Source organism: Dipodomys spectabilis, unplaced genomic scaffold, assembly GCF_019054845.1.
Source record: "Dipodomys spectabilis isolate Male_0828 unplaced genomic scaffold, ASM1905484v1 ptg000163l, whole genome shotgun sequence".
NCBI classification, from domain to species: Eukaryota; Metazoa; Chordata; class Mammalia; order Rodentia; family Heteromyidae; genus Dipodomys; species Dipodomys spectabilis.
Genome location: NW_024870840.1, coordinates 19,493,935 through 19,517,797, shown reverse-complemented (window position 1 = coordinate 19,517,797; position 23,863 = coordinate 19,493,935). Strand labels below are relative to the sequence as shown.

The 23,863-nt window shown below is 49.8% G+C and overlaps 1 protein-coding gene across 1 annotated transcript in view; it reads left to right on the top strand.

The window, feature by feature from the left end:
• Myh9 (myosin heavy chain 9) overlaps positions 1–23,863 on the top strand; it is a 94,366-nt gene that overhangs the window by 28,712 nt on the left and 41,791 nt on the right. The window contains exons 2-3 of the mRNA XM_042693094.1: positions 5,530–5,881; positions 11,088–11,244. Coding sequence (XP_042549028.1) covers positions 5,549–5,881; positions 11,088–11,244 — 490 coding nt within the window. The 5' untranslated portion in view covers positions 5,530–5,548. The remainder of the gene's footprint in view (positions 1–5,529; positions 5,882–11,087; positions 11,245–23,863) is intronic.

Sequence of the window (23,863 nt, the reverse complement as noted above, 5' to 3'; positions counted from 1 at the left end):
TGCAAGCCATCATAGGGTGATACGTTCACAGCTTGGAGGAGACAAGCTACTGTCTGCCTAACTGGAGAGATCCATGTTTTCTTCTCTTAACCCTGGTGACCTCACTGGAAAGGCAGTTCAAGTGGAAACTGCACCGCACATCGATGCTACGTGGCTGACTTTGAAGCTGGGTTTTATGACCTGTGTGAGCCTCATTTTTCTCATTTGTAAAGTGAATATGAAATTATTACCAGGAGTGAGAGAACAGAGTGCTTTGTTAGGCTGTAGCTTCATGACAAGTATGATGCCTTGAAGGCTCTCAGCCTTGAACTTGGCCTTGGAGGATTTTATATTAGTTGTGGTTGTCTAGGAATAGAAAGGCTCTTAGTGTCTCCACTAGACACTTGACTTAGCAGTATACATAGTCTTCAGCATGCCAGCAGCTTGTTTTCTGTATAAACACAAATAAAGTAAAGGCAGAAACAGAGGAAGGGAAGAGGGAGTTCTTAGGGAGCACTGGGAGGAATAGAAAACCTGAGTGGATGCTTAGGGAGAGGTGTGGAAGGCAGATAATCAAGGAATTGCATTTTGGGTTGAAAGAAGAGGTTTTTGGTCAAATTTACTTTCAGTTTCATCATTTCCTGAGAGTCCTAATTTAGCCTCTGGTGTGTCCTGCTCGATTATGGCCTAAAAAGGCAACTGCTTGGGTTTCTGGAGTTGGATTGGGACCCACAGGAAGCCACTGGGGAAGGGCAGCCCAGCCTGAACCGACTCCAGTGGGCCAGGGCTGCTGCTCCCCTTAACTCTTTGCGTGCCTACCATCCCTCCAGCAGAAGCTTAGCCTTCCCCGAGGCATGTGATCTAGCACACAACTTGCCTGTGAATGGTGATTTAAGTGGCAGACTGCTGGTGTGGTTGGCTCTTCCATGTACACTCTGCCCAAGTAGCAGCATGCTTCTAATCAACCCACTTGGCAGCTGATCAGACAGCACACCTCGGAGCCATGAACATGTTCCTTTCCACCAGTGTCTGCATTTCAGGAAGGTGCAGTGGGTAAGAGGGAAAAAGCCCTCAGTGTGGTAGTTAAAAATCTCCTTAGGAATATTATACAGTTACCAAATGACCCAGGAGGTCATTTGGAGGCAGGTGTTCTGGGTTTGAGTCCTTGTTCCCCCAGCTTGTGTGGCCAAAAAAGCTCTGGGATGAAAAATGATCAGAGAGCAAATTCTAGCAAATGAAGTAGGGAAGATAAAAAACTGAAACTCTTTCCTCTGCCTTTGATAAAGGTCTATGAGCCAGGATAGAAGGGACTATTGGGAGGAGGGGGGCAAGGGAGCAAGAAGGGATGTTTTAGGGCTTTGGGGCTATTTTTATAGAATGTGCACTTTACAGACAAGTTTCCAAGAGGCTATTTAGCAGTCCTAGGACAGGGAGGGGGAGTGGCTGCATGTGGGCTCTCGACTGGGCCGGCGCCCCCTCCCTCCAGTGCTCCTGTTTCATGGTGAGCAGCTCTTTCCAGCCCAGCTTAGAAATGAGGATATGGATCATTGCTGAGGTGGCTCCATCTCCCCGCCTCCTGGAGAGGTGAGTGTTAGTATGGGCACACAGGAATCACGGAGCTTCTTCACTTGCCCCAGGTGGGGGCGGGCTCGCAAGACCCTCTGCCAACATGGGACTTAGAGAGGAGGCTCCTGCTCAGGCTGGCCAGGGGCTTTTCCTGAAAACACGCAATATGCTGTGACCTCTGAGGCCCTCCCCACCCATCTAGCCCATTTATTGATCTTGGCAATGCAGCTCACCTACGTCATTCCAGCAAAGTTGTTGAAACCAAAGAACTTGGTCCTTGGCCCGCAACAGAGCCCAGGGTCATTTAGCAAAACCTTCTGGGAAAGACGTGAGAGGAAATGGGACTGCAGGCTGGCCCTCCATGATGCCCCCTAGCATGGGGGGCGGTTTGTCGGTAGGGGGCAGCCCTCTTTTGTCAGCCTGAGGGATGCTTTGTGCCCCTCCCTTTGTAGGAAGCATGGCTTGGTTTCCAGACCTCCACAAACCATTGTGTGGACAGTGCTATTCCACTGTATTGTATCACTAAAGTCTAAAGTTGGGTGGGTGGGGAGAGCAGCACAGAGGAGTTACTTGGGTGAGACAACCCTCTCCCCCTCCCCCCGGGGTCCCCAGGACAGATCCACCAATACAAAAGGCAAGCCAAAGGTTCCCCCAAATTGCCAGGATAAGCCAGGGGCACCAGGACTACAGTTTGGAGGAGCCCAGAGCCTGCCAGAAGCTTGCCTCCCCACGTGGAGTCTTTGCTATTGGTTGGACCTGGGCTGCCATGGCTGTGGGGAGTAGACTCTGCCGAGGACTGTCACCCGCACAGTGGGAGAAGCTGAAGTGTGCCACCACACTTTTTGGCCAGTGGCTCCCCTGGGAAGGCTGGCCCTCAGCCTGCCCGATAAGGCCCAGTATTTGTTGAATTCATTTCTCTCCTTTCCTCATGTCCCACTCAGCTTATCCACAGGACTGCAGGCACAGGGCCAGGCAGATCTGGGTTCAAATCCTACTTCACATCAGGATTACCTATCTCTGAGCCCGTTTCTTCATTGATAAATTGAAGGTGATGGAGCTGACTGATGTTTTAGGGAAGTGGTGAGCAAACTGAACTTGGTGTTGGTTGGGTGACGCTTAGTGACTGACACCGTCCCCCTCCTCCTGGTAGGCATCTTGTGAAAGGCGGTGATGCCCTACTTGTTTTCACTAAATCTTCTCTTTCTGAGATGGACTCTCTATGTTGCCCAGGCTGGGCTCAAACTGCTGAGCTCACAGGATCCATGCTCCTCGGCCTCCTGAGTGCTGGGATTACAGATGTAGATCACCATGCCCAGCTCTCAGTGAAACTCTCAACTAGCAACAGACTTAGGATTTTATATGGTGACATTAAGGTTCTCTTACAGAGGTGGGGACACTTTGTCTGCCAAGACCCATTTGGATATTTATAACATCATTTTGGGGCAAAACAAAATTGTCTGCACAGGCAGATGGCGACTGATACCATGTACCAAATGATTTCAAAGCCACAGACAAGATATTGCCCACCCCTGTATGAGTTTGAGGTCTGTAAAAGAATTGAGAACCAGCAGCAGCAGGATACCAGCTTGTGGCAGGGACATGATGCGGGGACATGATGGGAGGCCATGGGGACACACCTGGCTGGTACTCAGGTCTGTAGGAAAGCAGAGCACAACTGGGATTTTCTGTGGCAGAGAGCACCTTGGCTTTGTGTTGGACTTCAGCTGGCAGTGCCTGGGCACTGCTCCCTGGCTCACCAGGGAAGATGAAGGCTGCCGGTACTTTGGCCATCCAGTCTTGCCTTATTACTGCCCACTATGCTGGGCCTTACCTTTCTGTGGTGGTCCTTGAAAGATTTCCTGAGGGGACTTTGGGGTCTGCTAGTATGGGGGGGGTTGTGGGGGGAGAGATAAAAAGAAAACTACCAGTTGATGGAGCTGGTGAGGCTGCTGATGTCAGCCTCCTGTCTGGAGGAGCTTGTGAGCACCGGGTTTCCAGGAAACCAGCCTCTCATGGAGGGAGGCCAGGGCAGCAGAGAAGGAGGCCTGGGCGGCTGATTTTTCCTTTTATGCAATGCCTACCAGCATTCTTGGCGTTCAAAGTCTCTGTGGATCTAGAAACTTCTAAGCTATGGTACTCTAGTTTGGGGTCTGGAGCCATCCTGGATTTCCAGGGTGGGGGCCTTGGTATTATTACAGAGGAAGACTGTCTAGGTTGGGAGTCCAGGCAGGGAGCTCTGGTTGCTTCCTCTATTGGCCCAGGCTCAGTGTCTCAGACAAGGTTTCAGATCCTGGTTTTGGTTCACTCAAAGCCACAGTTATCTCGGGGTCCTGGGTCTCTGAGCTGGGGTGAGTAGAGGCATGGAGTCAGCCCTTCCTGGTGACTCTGGACAAGCCCCTTCATCCCAGGGAGCTTTTGTTTGGTAAGCTACAATGTGTGTGTCTTAGGGACAAGATACAGTGTATGTAAAATATGGCATCTTACGTAGTTAGCACTAGGTGGTCTATGCATGTGGCACAAACTGTGAAACCCCGTAGATATGAGGGGTTACTGGCCCTTCCACTTCACCTTGCCATCTGAGTTCAGAAAAATGTGAATGTTTTTCTGACCTACAAATTGTGCAGGTTACATTTTTATCTTGATGGCGCATCCTGGAGCCTGACTTTTGTTCTTTTTTTCTTTGTGTAGTGTTATCAAGATGGAATTAAAGTTTGCCATGGTATATATTGGTATTAGCTTTCTTTTATTGATTGTCTTTGTGGACTCTGTAAATAAGGGGGAAAAAAAACCTATTTAACTGGCAACGTCTACCATTGTGTGGGTGCAGTGAACTGCCTTTCTTAGCTAATTAGAAACCTGGTTTACTTGGCAATCCTAAATTGTGCGGTCACTGCTACCCTAGCAGGGTGTAGTGTAGTAATGCGGTCACTGCTACCCTAGCAGGGTGTAGTGCAGTGATGCGGTCACTGCTACCCTGGCAGGGTGTAGTGCAGTGATGCGGTCACTGCTACCCTGGCAGGGTGTAGTGCAGTGATGCGGTCACTGCTACCCTAGCAGGGTGTAGTGCAGTGATGCGGTCACTGCTACCCTGGCAGGGTGTAGTGTAGTAATGCAGTCACATCCACCTTTTTTTTTTTTTTTTTTTTGTCGGTCGTGGGGCCTGAACTCTGGGTCTGGGCACCATCCCTGAGCTCTTCAGCTCAAGGTTAGCGCTCTACCACTTGAGACACAGTGCCACTTCCGGCTTTTTCTGATTATGTGGTGCTGAGGAATCGAACCCAGGTCCTCATGCATGCAAGGCAAGCATTCTTACCACTGAGCCACCTTCCCAGCCCCTCACATCCACCTTTGAGACTCTTGCACTCATCATTTCGCACGGAGAATCTTCTTTCTTCTCCTCTTTTTCCTTCTCCTTTTCCTCCTCTTCCTGCTCCTCTTCCTCTTTTTTTCTTTCTTCTTCCTCCTTCTTTCCCTTCTTCTGTGTTGGTACTGGGGCTTGAACTCAGGGTCTGAACACTGTCCATTAGCCTTTTTGCTCAAGGCTGGCACTTGCACTTGAGGCACAGTTCCATTTCCATCTTTTTGCTGATTAATTGGAGGTAAGACTCCCTTGGACTTTCCTGCCTGGACTGGCTTTGAACCCCGATCCTCAGATCTCAGCCTTCGGAGTGGCTAGGGTTACAGGCGTGAGCCACTGGTGGTTGGCTCATAGGATTGTTTTATGGGTTTGCTTGATTGTCTGCTTGCCCCAGAATAGTACACCTCACCATTAATTTCCCACAAAATCCTCACTGTTAGCTTGTGTCAATCATGATGCACGTTTTTCTCCTCAAAATGTAGAGCAACAAAATTCTTGCAAATTGTGCAGTTATGCAGAATTATACTGTGCTAGAGTTTGCAGTGAGGAGAGAAGGGAAAAAGGAAAATAGTCTTTGAGTGGCCGACGTGTTTGTATCTAACATTTTGTTCTTTTTTCTCTTTCAGGTCCTGGCTGTGAGTCACCATGGCACAGCAAGCGGCAGATAAATATCTCTATGTGGACAAAAACTTCATCAATAACCCTCTGGCACAGGCCGACTGGGCTGCCAAGAAGTTGGTATGGGTGCCTTCCGACAAGAGTGGCTTTGAGCCAGCCAGCCTCAAGGAGGAGGTGGGCGAGGAGGCCATCGTAGAGCTGGTGGAGAACGGGAAGAAGGTGAAGGTGAACAAAGATGACATCCAGAAGATGAACCCGCCCAAGTTCTCCAAGGTGGAGGACATGGCGGAGCTCACGTGCCTCAATGAAGCATCAGTGCTGCACAACCTCAAGGAACGTTACTACTCAGGGCTCATCTATGTAAGTGCTTCCCGAAGGCGGGCTGCCGCCTGCCTGGATGCCAGCTCTGTGGTCAAGAAAAGGGGGTCTTGGAGTGCCACTGACAGGCCTGGGCCTTGGTGTCTGGACATCCTCATGGGACATTCTGCTAGCATTGCTTCTTTCTCCTGTGTAGTCATGCACACTACACATAGGAAGCCTGTTTTAGCCACATGTAGGAAGGAGCAACATGCCAGGTCTCAGAATGGCCTGTTTGCTGACCTTGGACCTCAAATCCTGGTGGAGATACATAGGTTTAGGTCAATGTGCTAGATTCCTTCTACTGCAGGAACCACCTCCAGGTTCCCATCTTGTTTCTCCTGTACCACCTGGTCATTCTGAACCCAGTTCAGCCCAAGCTCATTTTGGTACCTGTGTTTCTTGTAGAGGTCTGCTGGGTGGCTTCCTTCCCTGGGACTTGTTTAGAGCAGGCATGAGCCATCCAGAGTGGAATCACAATTCTGTCTGGCACATCTGTGCTGTTCCATGCCAGGCTTAACAAAGGGGAAGTATAGTTAGGGACTAGAGAAGAGCATGTGCAAAGGTCCAGAGCATGCGGAGGACTGGGAATGTGTCTTCTCTTCTGGCAGCGTTGTTTACAGATGGACGTCATCACCATGTATCAGGAATGTGCATTCTCCAGCCTAGTGCAAACAATTTCTGAGCTCTCCTGGCTTTGGGATTATTTCTAGTATCCATCCTAAATTCTTCATCCTAAGTTCTGATGAGGAGGCTTGATCATGGTCTCCCATACATAGTAGGAGAAGGTACCGGGCTCCTTCTTTTATACAGCACCAAAGGGTTCCACTGGGCCAACCCCTTAATCATCTTCTCAGGACCACTTCAGCACATGTGTCCACAAGATGCTCCCCAGCCCTGGCCCTGGCACTTCTGAGGGTCCTGCAATGTGCTCAAGCTCTCAGTTGAGTTGTGGTCCCTTTTGAGCTACCCAGAAATCCCTACTGGGCCTGGCCATGTGCAAGAACTGTGTTGCCTTACTGATTGCTAAGTCAGCCCAGATCATGGGTCCCATTAGTGAGGACCTATCAACAAGCAGATATGCAAAATCGCATTGAAAAGTACTACTTTACGGACCAGCTTAAGCCCAACCTTCTCATGGCAGGTAGGAAGGATGGACCAAGACCTGGAGCTAGGAAAGGATGTGTGTGGGACCATATAGTGAGGTGTTGACAGGGCTGAGACTGTAACTCAGGGTTTCCTAACTCTCAGCCCACCACTTAACTCTTGGGGCTTTCTTGATCAGATCAGATGCAAAGCCTCTGTCCTTCAGAAGCATCAGGCACTGATGTTCAGAATTAGTGACCTGAAGCAAAGCCAGAGCAGGAAGCCTTGTCCATCTGCAGGGATGTCATGGGAGCCGCAGTCCCATTGTTACAGAGCAGGGCGCTCTTCTTGGCAGGCTTTGTAGCTCACATCATGCCCACTGTGCTTTGCCATGAAGCCAGGATGGCCTCTGCCCAGCACAGCCAAGCACTCAGCCTCTAGGACTTTCCCCTTATTGACCATGGAACCATGGTCAATATCTGAGAGAATTCTGTGAGAACTTGAAAGCTCCCAGCCAGCCCCGGGCTTGCAGCAGAGCACAGATTCTGGCTGCCACTGTGCCTTCTAAGGGAAGGTAACTCCTGTTCCTCTGCTGGCCTCCTACTGGTGTCTCTGAATTTGGGTCCCGCTGAGATTTGCTTGGTGTGAAACAGGCCAGCCGCCTGCGCTTGCCTTTTGTCAGCTCACTGCAAAGTTCCCTTCTACCTGGGGAATATTAGTTATTAAAGTGCTTTCAGTATTGATTGCTGAGTCTTTGTTCTGCAAGAGACATGCAAGGCTTTGCTCTGTAGGTGGATGTGGTGGGTAGAAAGAGAGTCCTTCCCAGAACTCTGGCTTAACTGTCACTTTTCTGGGCAGTTCCTCCTGCTGTAGACCAGCTTCTTTTGAGCAACATCAGAAGAACTTTGATTGTCCCTGAAGTCATCAAGGTGGATACTCTAGCAGGTTCATGGCTAGAGGGTGATCAAAGCCATCCAGGGTTCCTGGGTAGGATAGTCTTCCTCTCTGCACGCTGGGTTTTGCGCTATGACCTCATGAGCCTTCCTGCTGCCTGTTTGCCTGGCATTGTGGGCGGCATGGCTAATTCTGTGCCACAGCTGCTTTCTCTTTTCCTTTGGGGGGGTGAGACTCTGGGACAGGGGGCGGCTGGACACAAAGAGCCTCTGTGGCCTGTGAATGGAGCAGCTCCCTGGAGTGGCTGTGTGGGAGCAAAGCCCTTGCTCAGTGTCTGTGCCTCTGAGCGCCTGCTGTGGGCCCTCCCTCCCACCTGAGCAGCGCGTTCATTCTGCAAGGTTGCAGTGTATAGTATTCACGGGGTGGTGGGATTTATCCCTGAGTACCCACACTCTCGAGACCCCTCTGCAGGACTGCCTGCCCCATCCAGCTGTCAGAAAGACTTGTCCTAGTGACCCTCTGCATGCTTCTGTTGATGCTGCCAGCTGTTTCCAAACATCTGGCTCCATGGCACTCCTACATGTGTGGCCATGCTTGCTTAGCTTTTATTGCTTTGGCTTTCCTAGAGTGTGGGTTTTCTCAAAGCCTAGGAACAGAGCTCGATTGTTTGAAGCTCCTGGGATGACCTCCCTACTCCCTAGACTTCTATCTTGTCTCCACATGATGCCACTCTTATCCCTGCTCACTCTTTCCTGCAATATCCAAGCTTACATCATGTTTGGACTTCTTTGCTTCAGGATCTTCTGGTCCCTTATGAAGAAAATAATCAGAGGGATGACTACTCCTGGGTGACTCTCCCAGGGAGAAAGGAGTCGAGAGCCCCGTGTCTTTTCTGCAAAGGGAGAGTCAGACCCTCTTGTTTGCATCTGAGCTCAGCTGCTGTCTTCAGTGCAGATGAGTTCATGATTGATGCTCTCCTCCAGGGTCTGCTATCAGTCGGACTTCAGCTTGGGAATTCCTTTGGCTATGTCAAGGAAGAGTTTCTGTTTGTGTGCCTTACTTCTGTGTAGACCCTGTTTTTAGGGGGAGTAGAGAGGGCATAAATGGGGGGGGGGCTGGATTGATATGATAGCACAGTCCCACATCCCTTGGCTGCTCTCAGATAAGGAGAGAAACTGAACAGTGAAGGTATAGGCAGTGTGGGACGAGGAAAGTAAAAGGATGCAAGGCACTCCGCTGGCACTTGTGACCATGGAGGTTGGCATTGGGATCCTGAGGCTTCAGCATGCTCACTGTTTGGCCTAATGTCTGTGGTCTGCTTTCTGTTAGCCTTTGGCAGTCAGGGCTGTAGATAGATGCTTCTTATAAGAAGTGTCAGGGGCTGGGAAGGTGGCTCAGTGGTAGAGCGCTTGTCTTGCATGCATGAGGCCCTGGGTTCGATTCCCCAGCACCAGATAAGCAAAAAGAAAAAAAGCTGGAAGTGGCTCTGTGGCTCAGGTGGTAGAGTGCTAGCCTTGAGCTGAAGAGCTGAGGGACAGCGCCCAGGCCCAGAGTTCAGGCCCCATGGCCGGACCCCCCCCCCCCCAAAAAAAAAAAAAAAAAAAGTGTCTGGCCCCACTTCACCAGACTTCTGGCTTGTGGTCCCCTTTCCTAGGAAAGGAGTTGCTTGGGTTGCTTCAGCTACCTAAAAAGAGCTGTGTCCGAACTAGTGGTTGCCACCTGGTCATTTTGGGTGTTGCATGTAGCCATTCAAGGTTTGTCATTTTGTGTATGTCCTGGGGAGAAAAGGTAATGGGAAATATATTAGAAAAAGGGTTAGCAGCCACAAGGTGACATGGGTTTAGCTGAAGACATCAAGGAAAGACAGATTTGTGTAGGCAGTTGTCATGGGAAATGGCATTTCTGATAACATTCAGTTACTCTCCATGGTTGCACTGGGTGTTGTACTAATCCTCACAACCACCCAGTGAGGTGCAGACACAGGTCTATACCTGTGCTCTTTTATACACAGTGAAGTAGAGGGAGAGAGGGATTAAGAAGGGCACTGGTGCCTTACCCTTATAATCCTAGCTACAAGGAAACTGAGATCTGAGGATTGAGGTTTGAAGCCAATCCTAGCTGGAAAGTGTGTAGGACTCTTTATCTCCAGGTAACTAGCAAAAAACTAGAAATGAAGGTGTGACTCAAGTGATAAAGCACCAATCTTGAGTGGAAAAAGCCAAGTAAGAATGTGAGACCCATGGGGCTGGGAAGGTGGTTCAGTGGTAAGAGTGCTTGCCTTGCATGCCTGAGGCCCTGGGTTCGATTCCTCAGCACCACATAAGCAAAAAGAAAAAAGCCAGAAGTGGCGCTGTGGCTCAAGTGGTAGACCACTAGCCTTGAGCTGAAGAGCTGAGGAACAGCGCTCAGGCCCAGAGTTCAGGCCCCACGACTGGACCCCCCCCCCCCCCAAAAAAAAAAAACAAAAAAGAATGTGAGACCCTGAGTTCAAGTCCCAGTCTGGCTCCCAAAAGAAAAACAAAAAAACCCCCACAAAATCTTGAACTCCGCGTTATGTGACTTCAGGGGTCTGGTTTTGACTAGTTTGACTTGGAGTAATGGGTGTATTTTTGGTTCCTTGCATTATAGTGTGGGTGAATTGATCCCCTCTATTGAAGATCTGAGCCTTAGAGAAAGCTCATAGGGGACACAAAGGTGGTCATTTAAGGTTTTGAGAGATTTGTAAGTGAATGTTTAGAAAGTTCTAGGATGAGAGAAAGCTCTCACTGATCCACTAGTCTGCAGGGGATCTGATTGATTTAGGAATGTGAGTTTTTCCAGTGCTAAAAATGTTTCAGCTTAAATATACCTGAGACTCCTTCACTGTAGTGTGATATGCTGTTTTCTAGGCTACAGCCAAACCCTTTTTTCTGTACTTCTCTCATGATAACAAATATCTCTCTTATTCCTAGGATCTGAGTTTTGTGCTTGGATTTCTGTCTGCTTTGCTGTAGTCTTGTCTAATATGCACGGTTAGTTTGCAGGGTAGGAGCCATCGGCATTTGAGAGAGAGCAGATAGAGGATGGCTGGGCACCCTTAACCTGAAGGAGGCGCAGCAGCTCCACCCAATGTTTTCATATCAGGATGACTTGGGAGTCTTGGAGGGAGTAGATACTTTGCTGCCAACTTTGTACAGTGTTGAGAATAGAGTAAGCTTGTTAACTCATCCTTTGCTATTCTCTTCTGCAGACCTATTCAGGCCTTTTCTGTGTGGTCATCAATCCTTATAAGAACCTGCCAATCTACTCTGAAGAGATTGTGGACATGTATAAGGGCAAGAAGAGGCATGAAATGCCACCTCACATCTATGCCATCACTGATACTGCTTACAGGAGTATGATGCAAGGTGAGTGCCTGGAGACAAGGTCCTCACCTGGACTTCCAGGGTCCATCCCCCCTGTGGCCTCTTTGTTTCCTTCGTGGGTACCAAATCCCATGCATATCCTGTTGATATGGGCTGGGGGGTGGGGGGGTGGCAGTGCTTCATTTAGGTCTATGTGCATCATATGAGAGCCAAGGCCAGTGTCTTATCAGAGGACCTGTTTAAATGTTGAATGAATGTGTAGAAGCTTTTAAAGAGTACATTTCCTAATTATTTCCCTAGTTTCTCATTCTTTTCAAGATCAGTCCTCCTTTCATGAATTACTCCCTTTTCTCCGGGATTTCTTTATTCTCTCTTGCTCCTTACCCATTTCTGGAAACATGTTAGAGAATTTTCTGTCTTTAAAAAACAGATGCACTAGGTGCCCGTGGCTCATGCCTATAATCCTAGCTACTCAGGAAACTGAGATCTGAGGATTGTGGTTCAAAGCCAGCCCAGGAAAGTCTGTGAAACTCTTACTCCAATTAACCACCAGAAAACCGGCCGTGGCACTGTAGCTCAAGTGGTAGAGTGCTAGCCCTGAGCTGAAGAGCTGAGGGACAGTACCCAAGTCTAGAGTTCAAGCCCCACCACCGACCACAATAGATAAATAAATAAACAGATGAAAAGTCTTTCCTGCCTCTGCCTGGCTCTGGCTTTTGGTCCCATCCTAGTGAAGCATTTTAGAGGAAGTGTGTGTATTCCCTCCCTCTCATGACATGCCTCCCACCCACCACTTGGTCAGACTGTCTGACAGAGGTCATCTATTACTTGTAGGTTGCTAAATCTGTGCTCTCACCTCTCACGAGGCCTTCTCCAGCATTAGGTAGTTGTTTTTTTTTTTTTTGGTGGATCTTGGGGCTTGAACTCTGGGCTTGGGTGCTGTCCCTCAGCTCTTCAGCTCAAGGTAAGCTCTCTTCTGCTTGAGCCATGGCGCCACTTCCGGTTTTCTAGTGGTTTATTGGAGATAAGTCTCATGGACTTTTCCTGCCTGGGCTGGCTTTGAACCGCGATCCTCAGATCTCAGCCTCCTGAGTAGCTAGGATTACAGGCATGAGCCAGCGGCACCCGGCTTAGACAGTTTTACTTACTCCCTGAGTAGGCCTGACCTCTTTGCAGTGCTTTCAGTCTCTTACCTCCCCTACCCTACAAATGATCCTCTGAGTGGTGGCCTCATCCACTGCAGTGGTTGAAGACCTGATCACCACTAGTCACTGGTCTTCCTTGCTGACCCTGTCCAAGCCTGGTTCTTTTGTTACACAAGTCTTCTTTTCCTCTTCCCTTTCCCCTCCCTTCCCCCACCCTTTCTTTACCTCCTCTTCTCCTTTCTATCCTTCTTCCCCCTCTCTTCCTCCCGTCCCCCCTCCCCCATCTTCCTTCCTCCCCCTCCTTCTCTCCTTCTTTCTCCTTTTTGGCTAGCCTCAAGTCTCAGTCCTCCTGCTCAGCTTCCTGAGTTTCTGGGGTTACAGGCATGAGCCACCATTTCTGGTTTTTACCAACAGTCTCCATAGATTTTTTTCTTTCAGTATTTCTGATGCCACCCACTTTACTTACCGTCGTGGCCCTGGCCTTAGTTCAGGCTTCCACAGCTTGCTGTGACCTTCACTCTGATAGAGCCAGCCCTCCCTCTCCCTCTGCCAGTGGGTCACTTTTCTAGGGTTCTAAACTTGATGACTCATTGCCCAGAGACAGCACTTAAGACTTGAGCAGCATGTAGAGCTCTTTGTAGTTGCCCCGTCTATGTCAGCCTCCCAACCTCTGGCACCTCCTGGCATGTGCCTAGTAGATGTCTCTGCTTGAATGTTCCTTTCCTGATCCTGTCGCTTCTGCCTCTACTGCCTGGCAGGTCCCTACTCTTTTCTAAGAATGGGACTGGAGTTTTATGCCCTCCAGGGAGAAAATCCATACTAGATTTTTATCAGAGTCTGCTAATGCATTATTGGACATGAGTGTTCATATTTTTTTCCTCCTTGATATGGATAGGGCCTGTGTTGCCTTTATATTCTCAGAAGTTAGGCAGGTATGAGTGTATTTCCTTATCTTGCATTGACAGTGGTCTTTTATGTGTTCTTTTCTTAAGCGTTGTAGTCTGTCTAGGCAGTGGTGGTAAGGAATCTTGTATTCACAACTTGGCCCTAGGGTAGTAGTTGAGAGTGGCAACATATATGTGCCGTGGAGAAGTTCTTCACTGTCAGATGTAGGAATTTGGCCTGGCCTTTGGCTTATATTCACATCTACCAAAATTTCTTGCAGAAGCCAGCTTTTAGTTTTAAAGTAGGATGTCTGCTTGAAAGTGCTAATGAGAACAAGCTGGTGGAAGAACGTTTTGTGAGATCCTAGAAAAAGCTGAGTCTCTGTCTCTAGAGGTTATGAGTCACTTTTCTCCTGGCTGAATGCGAGAAGTGCACTCTTGGGTCTTCCTGAGATCTGAATGACTGCATAGGGCATGTTCCCACACTTAGATCTGGATTCAAGGGCTCTGGCACCAAGGGGGCTTGGTGCCCTTTTAGACCAGGATGATAGCAACAACATAATGTAGACTGTGGCTCCAGGAGTCATCGGAACTGGGCTTCCAGACATTCTTCAGATAACCTGTGGGATTCTTCCCCAAAGATTGATCCGTTTTTATTGATTCAGTGACATAAACATTTGAGGGGTGAGGGGTTCTGAAACTCCCATTAGGTTGAACACAATTATGGGGGAGAAAAAGGAACATGGAGCTTTCCTTTGTCTCGTCTGTAACACAGTGGCCTCAGTGGGAATAAGGAGCTGCTTCATCAAGCTGTGAGGTCAAGTGGATGTGTGCTTTCATCTTGTAGAGCCGAGAGCTGGGATGTACAGGCTAGGGAACCTAAAGTCCCAGGCTTCTTTTTAACAGTCTCTGCTGGTATTGAGTTCATGTGTTTGTAACCCTTACTCTGAGAGGTCTCTGCCTTGTCTGCTTGCTGCTTTGTGTTGGGCTCACTCTTTACCCATGTTGACTGACAAGGACATTTCCAAAGTAAACCAAGCAGCAAAGCCTTTTTAGCAACAGGTTTCTTGTACTGGGGAAGGGATGTCAAGAAAATGTAGCTCACTAATCAAGAATGTTTCCAAAGGGGCCTTTGCTTTGGGTTTTGCTCTAAGTCAGGTATCGTGATTCCGTGGAGCCTTGAGTTTGCATGCTGGTGAGGTCACTGTCTGTCCAGTTTGAGGTGAAGTCTTTGTGCATGCTGCCCACTGGCTTTGGGGAGGGAAGCTGATTTGCTTTCTGGCCTTTACATCTTAGAAGGCTGGCCAGATCATAGCTTTTCTGCTTTAAAGGAAACAAACAAAAAAGAACTAGACAAAAATTTCCTTCCTGAGCTGCCTGTGGCTTATGACATAGTCATTTATTCTGCCAAATAGGGTAGTTGGTGGCTTTGTCTGAGGACCTTATGAGACAAGCTCTCCGACCCTTCCCAGGCACTTCCCCCTGTCCTTCATCCCTTAGATGCCTGCGTTTGCTGGGATATTCCTGATATTTGCTAGTTGATCTTCAGTTATTATTAATAGTACCCTAAAGCATCTGGTTTAGACGATAAATTATATGCCACTCTACCTATTTGTTAGAGTAAGCCAAGGATTCTCAAACCTGGCATTAGTGGCATTGGGATCGGGTAATTCTGTTGGGGAGGGGAGGGCCTTGTCCTGAACACTGCAGGTTATTAGCAGGATCCTGGAGAGTAGATTCTACTTTCTCTGTCCAGTTGAGACAATAAGTAGTATTCTAACACTGACACCAAATGTTTCCTGGGGGACAGAATTTCCCCTAGTTGAAAACCACTGGACCAATCTTTACAGATTGGTTTTACTCTGAGTGTCAATTCCCAAATGATCTCATGGTGGTAAGGATTTGAGACTTACTGCCAAGGAATGCTAGGATAGATTAGTGCCATCTGTCATGGGCATAGGGTAGGGCATGGTAACCTGTGGTGCCTTGGGTTAGGTCATGAATATAGGCGATAGAAATACCAGAACAGCAAGAAGTTCATTAGTACATTATCTTGTCCCTAGAGGCCCTGGCAGTCCAGAGGGAGAGACAAGACATGTTTGTAGTTAGATCTGGGGCAATAGCTGCATAGCCAGACAAGCTGCTATCCCTACCTGGTGCCAGGGTGTAACTTAGAAAGGTGTGGAGTATTTTGGAGTTCGAGGAAATTGTGGCTTTTGAGGCCGGGGTCGTCAGGAGGGCCTCACGGAGGTCAGTCCTGTGGAAAGCCTGGCCAGGTTTGTGTCAGTAAGCAGTTGGGGTGCAGCCCAGACGTGCCTGCAGAGTTTTGTTTATTATTTTAATCCCCAGTCTTGGGTTTAATTAAAGTTGTGGCATGGCCAGCTCACCCTCCGAACCTTGGCTCTCCCTTTGATTCTTTTGGTGCCTTGCCCGTTAGTAACGGGCCTCCCAGCCTTGGGATTAGACTGTGCTCCTCTGGAATGGTACCGAGCTTGGACTATGTGAGGCTTGAGGATGAGAGAGCACAAGCTTGGGTTGCCCCTGGCTGGGCGGACACCAGTGCCATTGGGTGCATGGTGGATCCGTTGGCTGATACAGAGGCTGAGGTGGATTTGGGCAATGGCAGCACATGACCTGTAGAAAAGGCTGGCTGGTCAGGAAATGACATTTCTGCTCCCAGGTTCCCCTATGGGTAAAGTCACATGTGTTAAGTGGTCAGAATTTGATGTGAGCCTAGTTGTCTCCCCAACACAAGTAGAAAAGGCCTCTTCTGTGTTAATTAGCTCCAATGCCAGGGTTGGTTCACTTTCAGTGACTCTGGTATTTTAATGAGCACCCACTGTTCATGGGGGAGGGTCAGCTTTCATTCCAGGCCTAAACCACTCTGAGCAGTTTAACCCTTTGTCCTGTGCAGCCCTCCTCCCCTCCCCATCCGCCTTGGTTTTTCAGCAGAAGCCACTCCTGCAGAGCTTGGCCACCTGGACACCTGCATTCTCATCTTGGTGGTTGGCTGAACTCTGGGTATAGTAAAGAGTAGTTCTGTGCTGGCTTCCTGTCTGAGCATGCCCCATCCCACTTGCAGGTAAAGGCATGGGCTCAGGTATGTGTCCCATATTTTGCCAAGTCAGACCTAGGAATCAGGGGTCTCCTGATTCCCTGAATGTGGGCTATGGTCACTGCTGCCCCTCCTCTTCCTCTTCTTCTGGCTTCTTGAAGGAATTCTTCACTGGCTTGGCACTTAGTTGGGGGTTAACAGGAAGCAAACCCTCCCTTCCTCTTTTTACATCCTCCTGGTTGAGCAGTCTACCTTCCAAGGTCTTCTTGAGGAAAAGTTTATGCTTGTCCAAGACCAGTGAATAGCTTTGGGGTACAGTCAGCAGGATTATGCATGGCTCCCCAGGACAGATGGCTGGGAGCAGGAGCAGTGAGAAGCCTCAGATGCAATGATTCCACTTAACAGGAATGTACTGGTCAGGAAGTGTAAGCCCTGCCAGCCGTCAGCGCACAGGTTCTGCTGTCTGCCAGAGGCCTAGAGCTGAGCCCTGTGCATCTCCATGTGTCTCATGAGGCAGTCTGGGCTCACCAAGGAGTGCTGGGTACTGGGCTAGCCTTCTGTGTGCCAGGCACTGCAGAGAGTACACACAATGTAGGCTGTGGGACCTGCCTTGGAGAAGTTGCTGTCTGGTGCCTGGAGGTATGAGATGCACAAACCATCACAGTGAGCATCCCAGCCTCGAGGAAAGGTGTCCCGATGAACCCCGAGGGCCGCTGAGGTGTAGGGGTAGAAATGAGAGAACCATATAGCATGTCTGTAGGCTGTAGGGAAGGTCTGATGGGTCCTTCAGCCTTAGCTTTAGGGAGAAGCCCAGCTTGTGAACAGAGGAGGGAGTAATGCTGGGGGAGGCCATGGGTTTGGACTGGATGTCATAAGATATTGCTTCGTAACTGGCCTGGCTTACTGTGATGGAACCTTCTGTGTTTAGTGAGGCAGGATGAGGCAGCTAGTGGGGCTAAAACATTCAAGGAGAAATTGTCATGGTGATTGAAGAGGGGCAGGTGGAGACAGAAATGGTCTCCATGGAACTTCCTGCCACTCAGTTCTGATACTATACTTGGCTTGCTTAGCAAAGGTCATCACCAGGTGATTCTTCCAGGCTGGCCAGCACCTCCACACAGGCCTCCACCTTGTTGAGAGGTGTCAGTCTCTTCACAGTGCTTCAGGAGAATATCATTGTGTGCTGGAGTTCACTCTCGTGCAGCCCTGAACTACTCTTTGGTCCACTGGTAGAAGTGCTGAGAGACAGGCTCCAGAGCCACCGGCCTGCCCCAGGGTCTAGGGCAAGGAAGCTGTGGGTCCTGCCCTCAGAGGGAGAACCTGGCCAGGAATGAGGTGCCTAATTACAATATGGTCAAGCTGTCTCATTTCTAAACCTTTCTAGAAGAGGAATCTGTGGCTAATAGGTCCTTTGCAATGATTCAGCTTTAGACTTCTGCTTTTCATCCAATCCAGTCGGCCCACCATGTTACTCTGGGTCTGCTAAGGGACAGAAAAAAAAATAGTGATCTTGGAACCTAGAGCTTTGGGGGTAGTGAAGAGCTTGATTCAGTGATGATTTTGTTAGTCTTCACCCTCCTCCCCCACCCCCCAAAAAAAATCTACCTGAAAATCCCTAATGGCTGAGCTGGGTTGTGCTTCAACCTCTCTGAGGCATGTGCTCTTGCTACCTGTGTTGTTGCTGCTCACTAGCTTGCTACTCCCTGGCCTGAAGTGCTGGCCCTGTGACTCCAGTGTTCCAGATGTGCTTGGAGAAAAGAGCTTTCCTTTCTCTATGGCATTTCTGGAATTAAGTAAACAGTTGAGAGCCAAAGTAATTCCTGAAAGCTTATGGGGACATAGAAGCTGAAAGTCTGTAGTTGTAAAAATTCCTCTGGTTTGACCCAGGGTGTTGTTGGACTGTTGTTGACCTTTGTAAAACTTGTGAGCACCTGAAATGTGCTGATTGGGGCCCGGGGAATTGTCCCACCCGGTAGTCTTGTTTGTCTAACATGAGCTAGAGCACAGGTCTGAGCCAAAAGGACAGGAAGTGTGGCTCTGCTTCAAGGGCATGTTCTGCCTTGCCACCTACCTTTGATGACACTGGCTGTCCTCCTGGCTTCTTCAGAAAGTGTCTTGTCCATGTTACTGCTTACTTCTCTGATCCTGTGTCCTCAAGCAAGTTTGGCTCAGCTTATGAGAGGAGAGTTGAGCTTTCTCTTTGCTGAGCTGTTTGTGGTCCAGCTGGTGACCAAGATGGTGACAGCATTGCCTGGCTAAATCTTGCTCTCTGTGCTTGTTCTGTTGTCCTTTCTTTGTTTGTTTTGTGAGAACCCAGCTCTCTGTTGTGGCTTAGTTCTCTCTGTCTAGGACGTCTGTTTTTCCTTTTTCCCAGAAAGAGGGAATGTTGGGTAAAGTGAGGCAGAGCTGACCTTCAGGGAACACATGCTATGGGCAGGAGGCATTCATATGTAGCTTTTGTATTTTCTTCTAACCTGACAAACCTGTTAGAGCTGCCCCCATAGAGCCGGCCCAGCGGACAAAGGCAGAAACACAGCCAGCCCTCTCCTTTTTGCCAGGTTTGCCTGCGCACCAGCTATTGTGTTCTGCTGGTGCATTTTAACCAAGAGAAGGCTAGTTTCAGGCTTAGCTCACTCTGGACGCAATGCAAGTTAATCATTCAAGGGACTGGTGGGAAGGCTGTCTTTTTCCTTCTGTATCTGGGAACTTAGGCCTCCTGGGCAGGTTCAAGCCACAGTGCCTCTAATAATGTCTCTGGCTTGGATTGCTGCTGAGTGGAGTTCTCTGACCTGGGCTTGCCTGTGTGCCCTGGAGACACATTGAGTACTTGGGGACCACTAATAGGGCTTTCTTCACCTGTGACTGCTGGGTAAGCAGGCTGTTAGGAGGCTCCAAGATAGTCTCTGCTTGACCCATCCGTAACCTCTGTTAGTATGAAGCAGTATTTGCACCTGCTCTCCCCCCTCACTCTTCTCTCCCCTTTTCTAGTTCTTAAGAGCTTATAACCTATTGGTCTGGCTGCAGACAAGGCTGGCCCTTCATCTGCAGCACTGAGGTAGGACCGTGGGGCATCAAGTTTCCAATGTGTGGGTATTCTTAGTGATGGAGAAGGGTTGGAGAGGAACTTCAATCCAGAAGCCTTTGTTCTTTGTGCAGCTCTATAAGTTTGATCAGATCACGGGGTTCTCAAGAGTCTAGGCTTGGCCTCTAAGCTGTGACAGCTGAACCAGGTGGTATTGGAGGCTTCTCCAGTCCAAAGTTCTGAGCTGGAGCTTCCCAGGCTTTGTGCTTTTGCAAAGTGCTTTGTAAGACTTCCCAAGACGGGGCTGGGAAGGTGGCTTAGTGGTAGAGGGCTTGCCTTGCATGCCTGAGGCCCTGGGTTCGATTCCTCAGCACAACATAAGCAAAAAGAAAAAAGCTGGAAGTGGCGCTGTGGCTCAAGTGGTAGAGCACTAGCCTTGAGCTGAAGAGCTGAGGGATAGTGCTCAGGCCCAGAGTTCAGGCCCCATGACTGGACCGCCCCTCTCCCCCCCCAGAAAAAGACTGTATAACAGCCACAGAAAAGTGATTTGGAGACAGCCTGCCCATCCTGGGTGACACAGTGTAGAATTACAGGGGTCATCCTGAGCATACTTTCGGTGTGCCATCTAAGGCTCTACTCTGGAATTTTCCTGAGAGCAGAAGATGCACGGAAGGCGAGAGGCTTTGACCCATTAGTTACAGATTATCCAGTTGGTTCCTACCATGCATGCCTGACACCTATCCTGAAATTGCTTTCCTGTCCTTCCTGTCTTGGCCATACCTACTTTTCAGTCAGGTCCTGAGAGCCCATTGGGCTTCGAGACAAGAGTACCCGTGGACAGGGTACTCTCCCAGCTGCAGGACCCCTTGGGAGGGAGGAGGCATCTGAGGCTGGCCATGAGTCGGTTCTGAGCAGTGGCTGCTGGTGAAGCAGGCCCCGCTCCCTTCCTCCTGTGCTTCCTGTCGGGCTGATGTCACTGCTGTGTAGGTCTTATGGCCTTTTATGGACAAGAATCAACTACAGCTCCTCTCCTGGAGGAAGTGAGCAGTAAGGCCCCCCCAGATGCCTGTACCAGGTTGAAATGTCTGAGATAGAATACCTACAGCCCAGTTCTCCTTCTAGCCTATAGCCAGCCTTGTGAGTTGGCTTAAGGGTACTTTATTGTCTAGGCTCAGCCTCAGGGCTTTTCAGGTTTAAAGTAAAACAGGCTGGATGGCTTGGTCACTGGATGTGTAACTCATGAAAGCCTTTCTTGTGGTGCTGGAGGGTCTCAACGAGGAGCTTGGCAGCGAAGGGAGCTGGAGTGGTTAAGGATGGCTTTCTGAGCAGGCTTAGGCACACATTTCATTTCCTTTGGTCCCTAAAGCAGCTCTACTCTCAGAGGTTGAAGGGGTTAGCCCCGAGGGGGAAGTACAGAGCAGAGCGCAGAGCCCTGTGTCCAAGCTTGCTGCCAGTGAGTTTAGCTGCTGTGGATGGGTGTGGACCAATGTGGTTAAACTGTGCTCTGAGAAACTCTCTCCAACACCTGCTGTCCTCTGTTCAAGGCTTTGGGAAGATTTTGTCCAAGGAAAGCTATTGCTTTTCATAAGTCCGGAAACCAAGGCAGAAGGCTGGGTCCTTCCTCTCCCCTCCCTCATGCCCTGTGAGATATGGCTGGGGCCAGGTGGTTCAGGGCGCCTATATATCAGAACAGGGTTGTCCTGAGGGGGTTGTATGTCGCCTAAGTTCCAGGCCTCTGAGGGAAGAGGAAGGAAGGCTGTTTTCAAGTAAGCCTTCAGTCTGTACCGGTCTAAGTACTGGAGCCAAAACAAATCGATCAGGCTGGATCAGTGAGATGGCGGTGCTGGGCAAGACCTCAGTGCCAAGGAGAGTCTGCCAGAATGCACAGGACAGGATGGGGGGAGCGAAGGGGGGAGGAGAGAGAGGTAAGGTGAATGAGGCCTGGCCAGGAGCCCACTGCTTGCTGGGAATTCTAGCCATCCCAGCGTCCAGCAGCGGGCACTTCCTAAACTTCGTGTGAAGAGCGTGTAAACAGGGGCAGTCACACCTGCCTTGTCACACAGGGTGATGGACTGAACTACTGGAAGGGTTTGCAAAGGTTTGTGAGGTGGTCCAGGGACCTTTCTGGATTTAAGTGGCCATGCAAGTCACTGACTTGGGGCGCTGAGTGGTGAGACCAGAGGCAACGAGCAGGCCTCCTATCACTGTTGCATTCTGAGAGCATTTACCTAGGTGGGTACTGGGAAAGCACATTATGGTGTCTCTGAAGTTCGGGTTCTGTGGACAGGGGTCACTGGCTCCTGGGGTGTTTGGGTGCTGGGGGCGGGGGGGGGGGAGCTGGCGATGTGGGCTGGATGGAGGTATAGGGATGAGCCTGCTGTGGACTTTGGTGTTTGGAGTGTGGGCAGGCCCATGTGTACATGTAAACTGTTAGGTATATGTGTAAGCCATGTGTCTACACACATGTGGTCCAAACGTGTGCCTGTACGCACAGGCAGGCAAATGTCCTCAGTGTGTATGTAATGTGTAGCCATGTTACACGTGCCTGTTCATATGACTGTATGTGTGTCTGTTCACGTGCCTTCCATCTGTGCCCATGTGGGATAGTGTCCAGGTGCAGCTGTCTTGTGTGTGCCTCTGTGCATGTGTGAGCATGTGCATGTTCTGTGAGTATGCAGCCTCTGCTTCCTGTTGAGCGGGAGCCTGACTCCTCCTCACAGCCAGAGGAATTCCAGCCATCCCGGAATGGAAGGGGCATGGACTGCGCTGGGAGACGCTTCCTTCTGGGAGGGCTGGAGAATGTTTCCTTTTATGGTAGCGCTTGGCCCTTGCTGCCTAGGCCTTGCCAGCACGCACAGGTACATTCTTGCCTGCTTGTAGAGTGGTGACTAAACATGCCGGCAGCCACAGCTGGGGCAAACCACAGGGCGCTGCAGGGGAGGGCTGGGCCTGGGAGACAAAAATGTTTGCCACAGCCCTTATCAGTTGGGTGGTGGTGCTGTTGTCTGACAGCCTTCCCCCCTCGTCCTCCTTTGTTTCCTTCTCTCTCCCACCTATCTTATCAAGGCCAGGTGGCATTCTTTTTGGTCAGAGGGCTTGACCTCAGGGCCTGAGTGCTGTTTCTGAGCTCAAGGCTTGTGCCTACAATTTGAACCATAGCGCCACTTCCCTGGTGTCATTGTTGTCTCCATCCTGGCTGAGCAGCCTTGCAGGACTGTTTTTTGGGGGAAAGGTGAGGAGAAATGTTGCCCTGACTCCCCAGAGTCTGCTCCCAGAACTGATCTTAGATTGGAGCAAGAGGTGAGATGTTTTTGTGTGTGAATAGGAGTGATCTTAGCTTCCCCTGTGCTGTTAAAATTGTGGGCATTCTTAGGGGGCTGGGCTGCAGTTAAAGGCAGGGGCAGCTACTGCTTGTGTGGGGTGGAGGCCTTGCATATTTTTCTCCTTCCTGCTTGGACTTTCTCCCCCCTTTCCCTCCTACGTGAACAGCAGATGATGGAGGAGGTATGGTAGTCAATGCTCAGCCCCTGCATTGCTGAGTGCAGGCTCACCAGAAAGCACCTAGGGGAGGGACAGGTGACCTAGCTGGTCAGTGGCTGACGGTCTTGATCAGCTAAATCCATCTCCTGAGGCCATGTGCACAGAAAACCCTGAGTCATTCTCCTGGTGCCTGGCCCTAGGCATGCTTGCTCGCTTGAGCGCGCGCGCGCGCGCGCACACACACACACTCTCTCTCTCTCTCTCTCTCTCTCTCTCTCTCTGCAGGAAGGGATGTAGGGGGGCAGTAAACAGTTGCCCTTGGGGATCTCCACTCAAGGTCCACTCTAGTATTTCTAGTTCTCAACATAATCCTGAAGGAGAGTCAGTACTGTATCTACTTTGTGTTATGGAATCAGACACAGGCTTAACTATCTCACCACAACTCAGAAACACAGGAAACAGCCTGATGCTGGGTTTAGGCTGCTTTAACTTCAAGGAAGGTGGGAATATTTTATTTTCTGAGGTGCTGGGAATTGAACCCACAGCCTCGTATATGTTAGGTAAATGTTTACCACTGAGCTACAGTTCCCATATTTCAGTCTTTTGAGACATGATATCATTATTCGCACCCCCCCCCCCCCCCCGCCATTCTCTGGCCTCCTTACTTAAATAGGCATAGCATTTAAAATACCTACCATGTACTCAATATCCTCTTCTGCTTCCTGAGTGCTGGGATTACAGGTGTACACTACCATGCCAGCTGGCAGCAATGTTACATAGTGTTTTCAGCTACTACCCCAGCTAAGGGCACACGAAGGCAGGGCCCATCTTAGTGTACCCTGAAGGAGCCTCTAGGGAGCATTCCAGAGGCCAGCTCTCCAAGGAGGGAGAAAGAATAGTGTGGGTGGACACTAGATTTCCCAGGGGGCAGGCAGCTGCCCAGAGCTCTGCCACCTCGAATATTCCTTCCTTCCTGAGGCCCTTGGTCAGCCTGTGCTTGGAGGGGTGTGCGATCCCTCATGGGCAGAGTTTGTGGCTTTGTGCTCCTTGTCTAGGACATGGCCAGCTCTCAGAA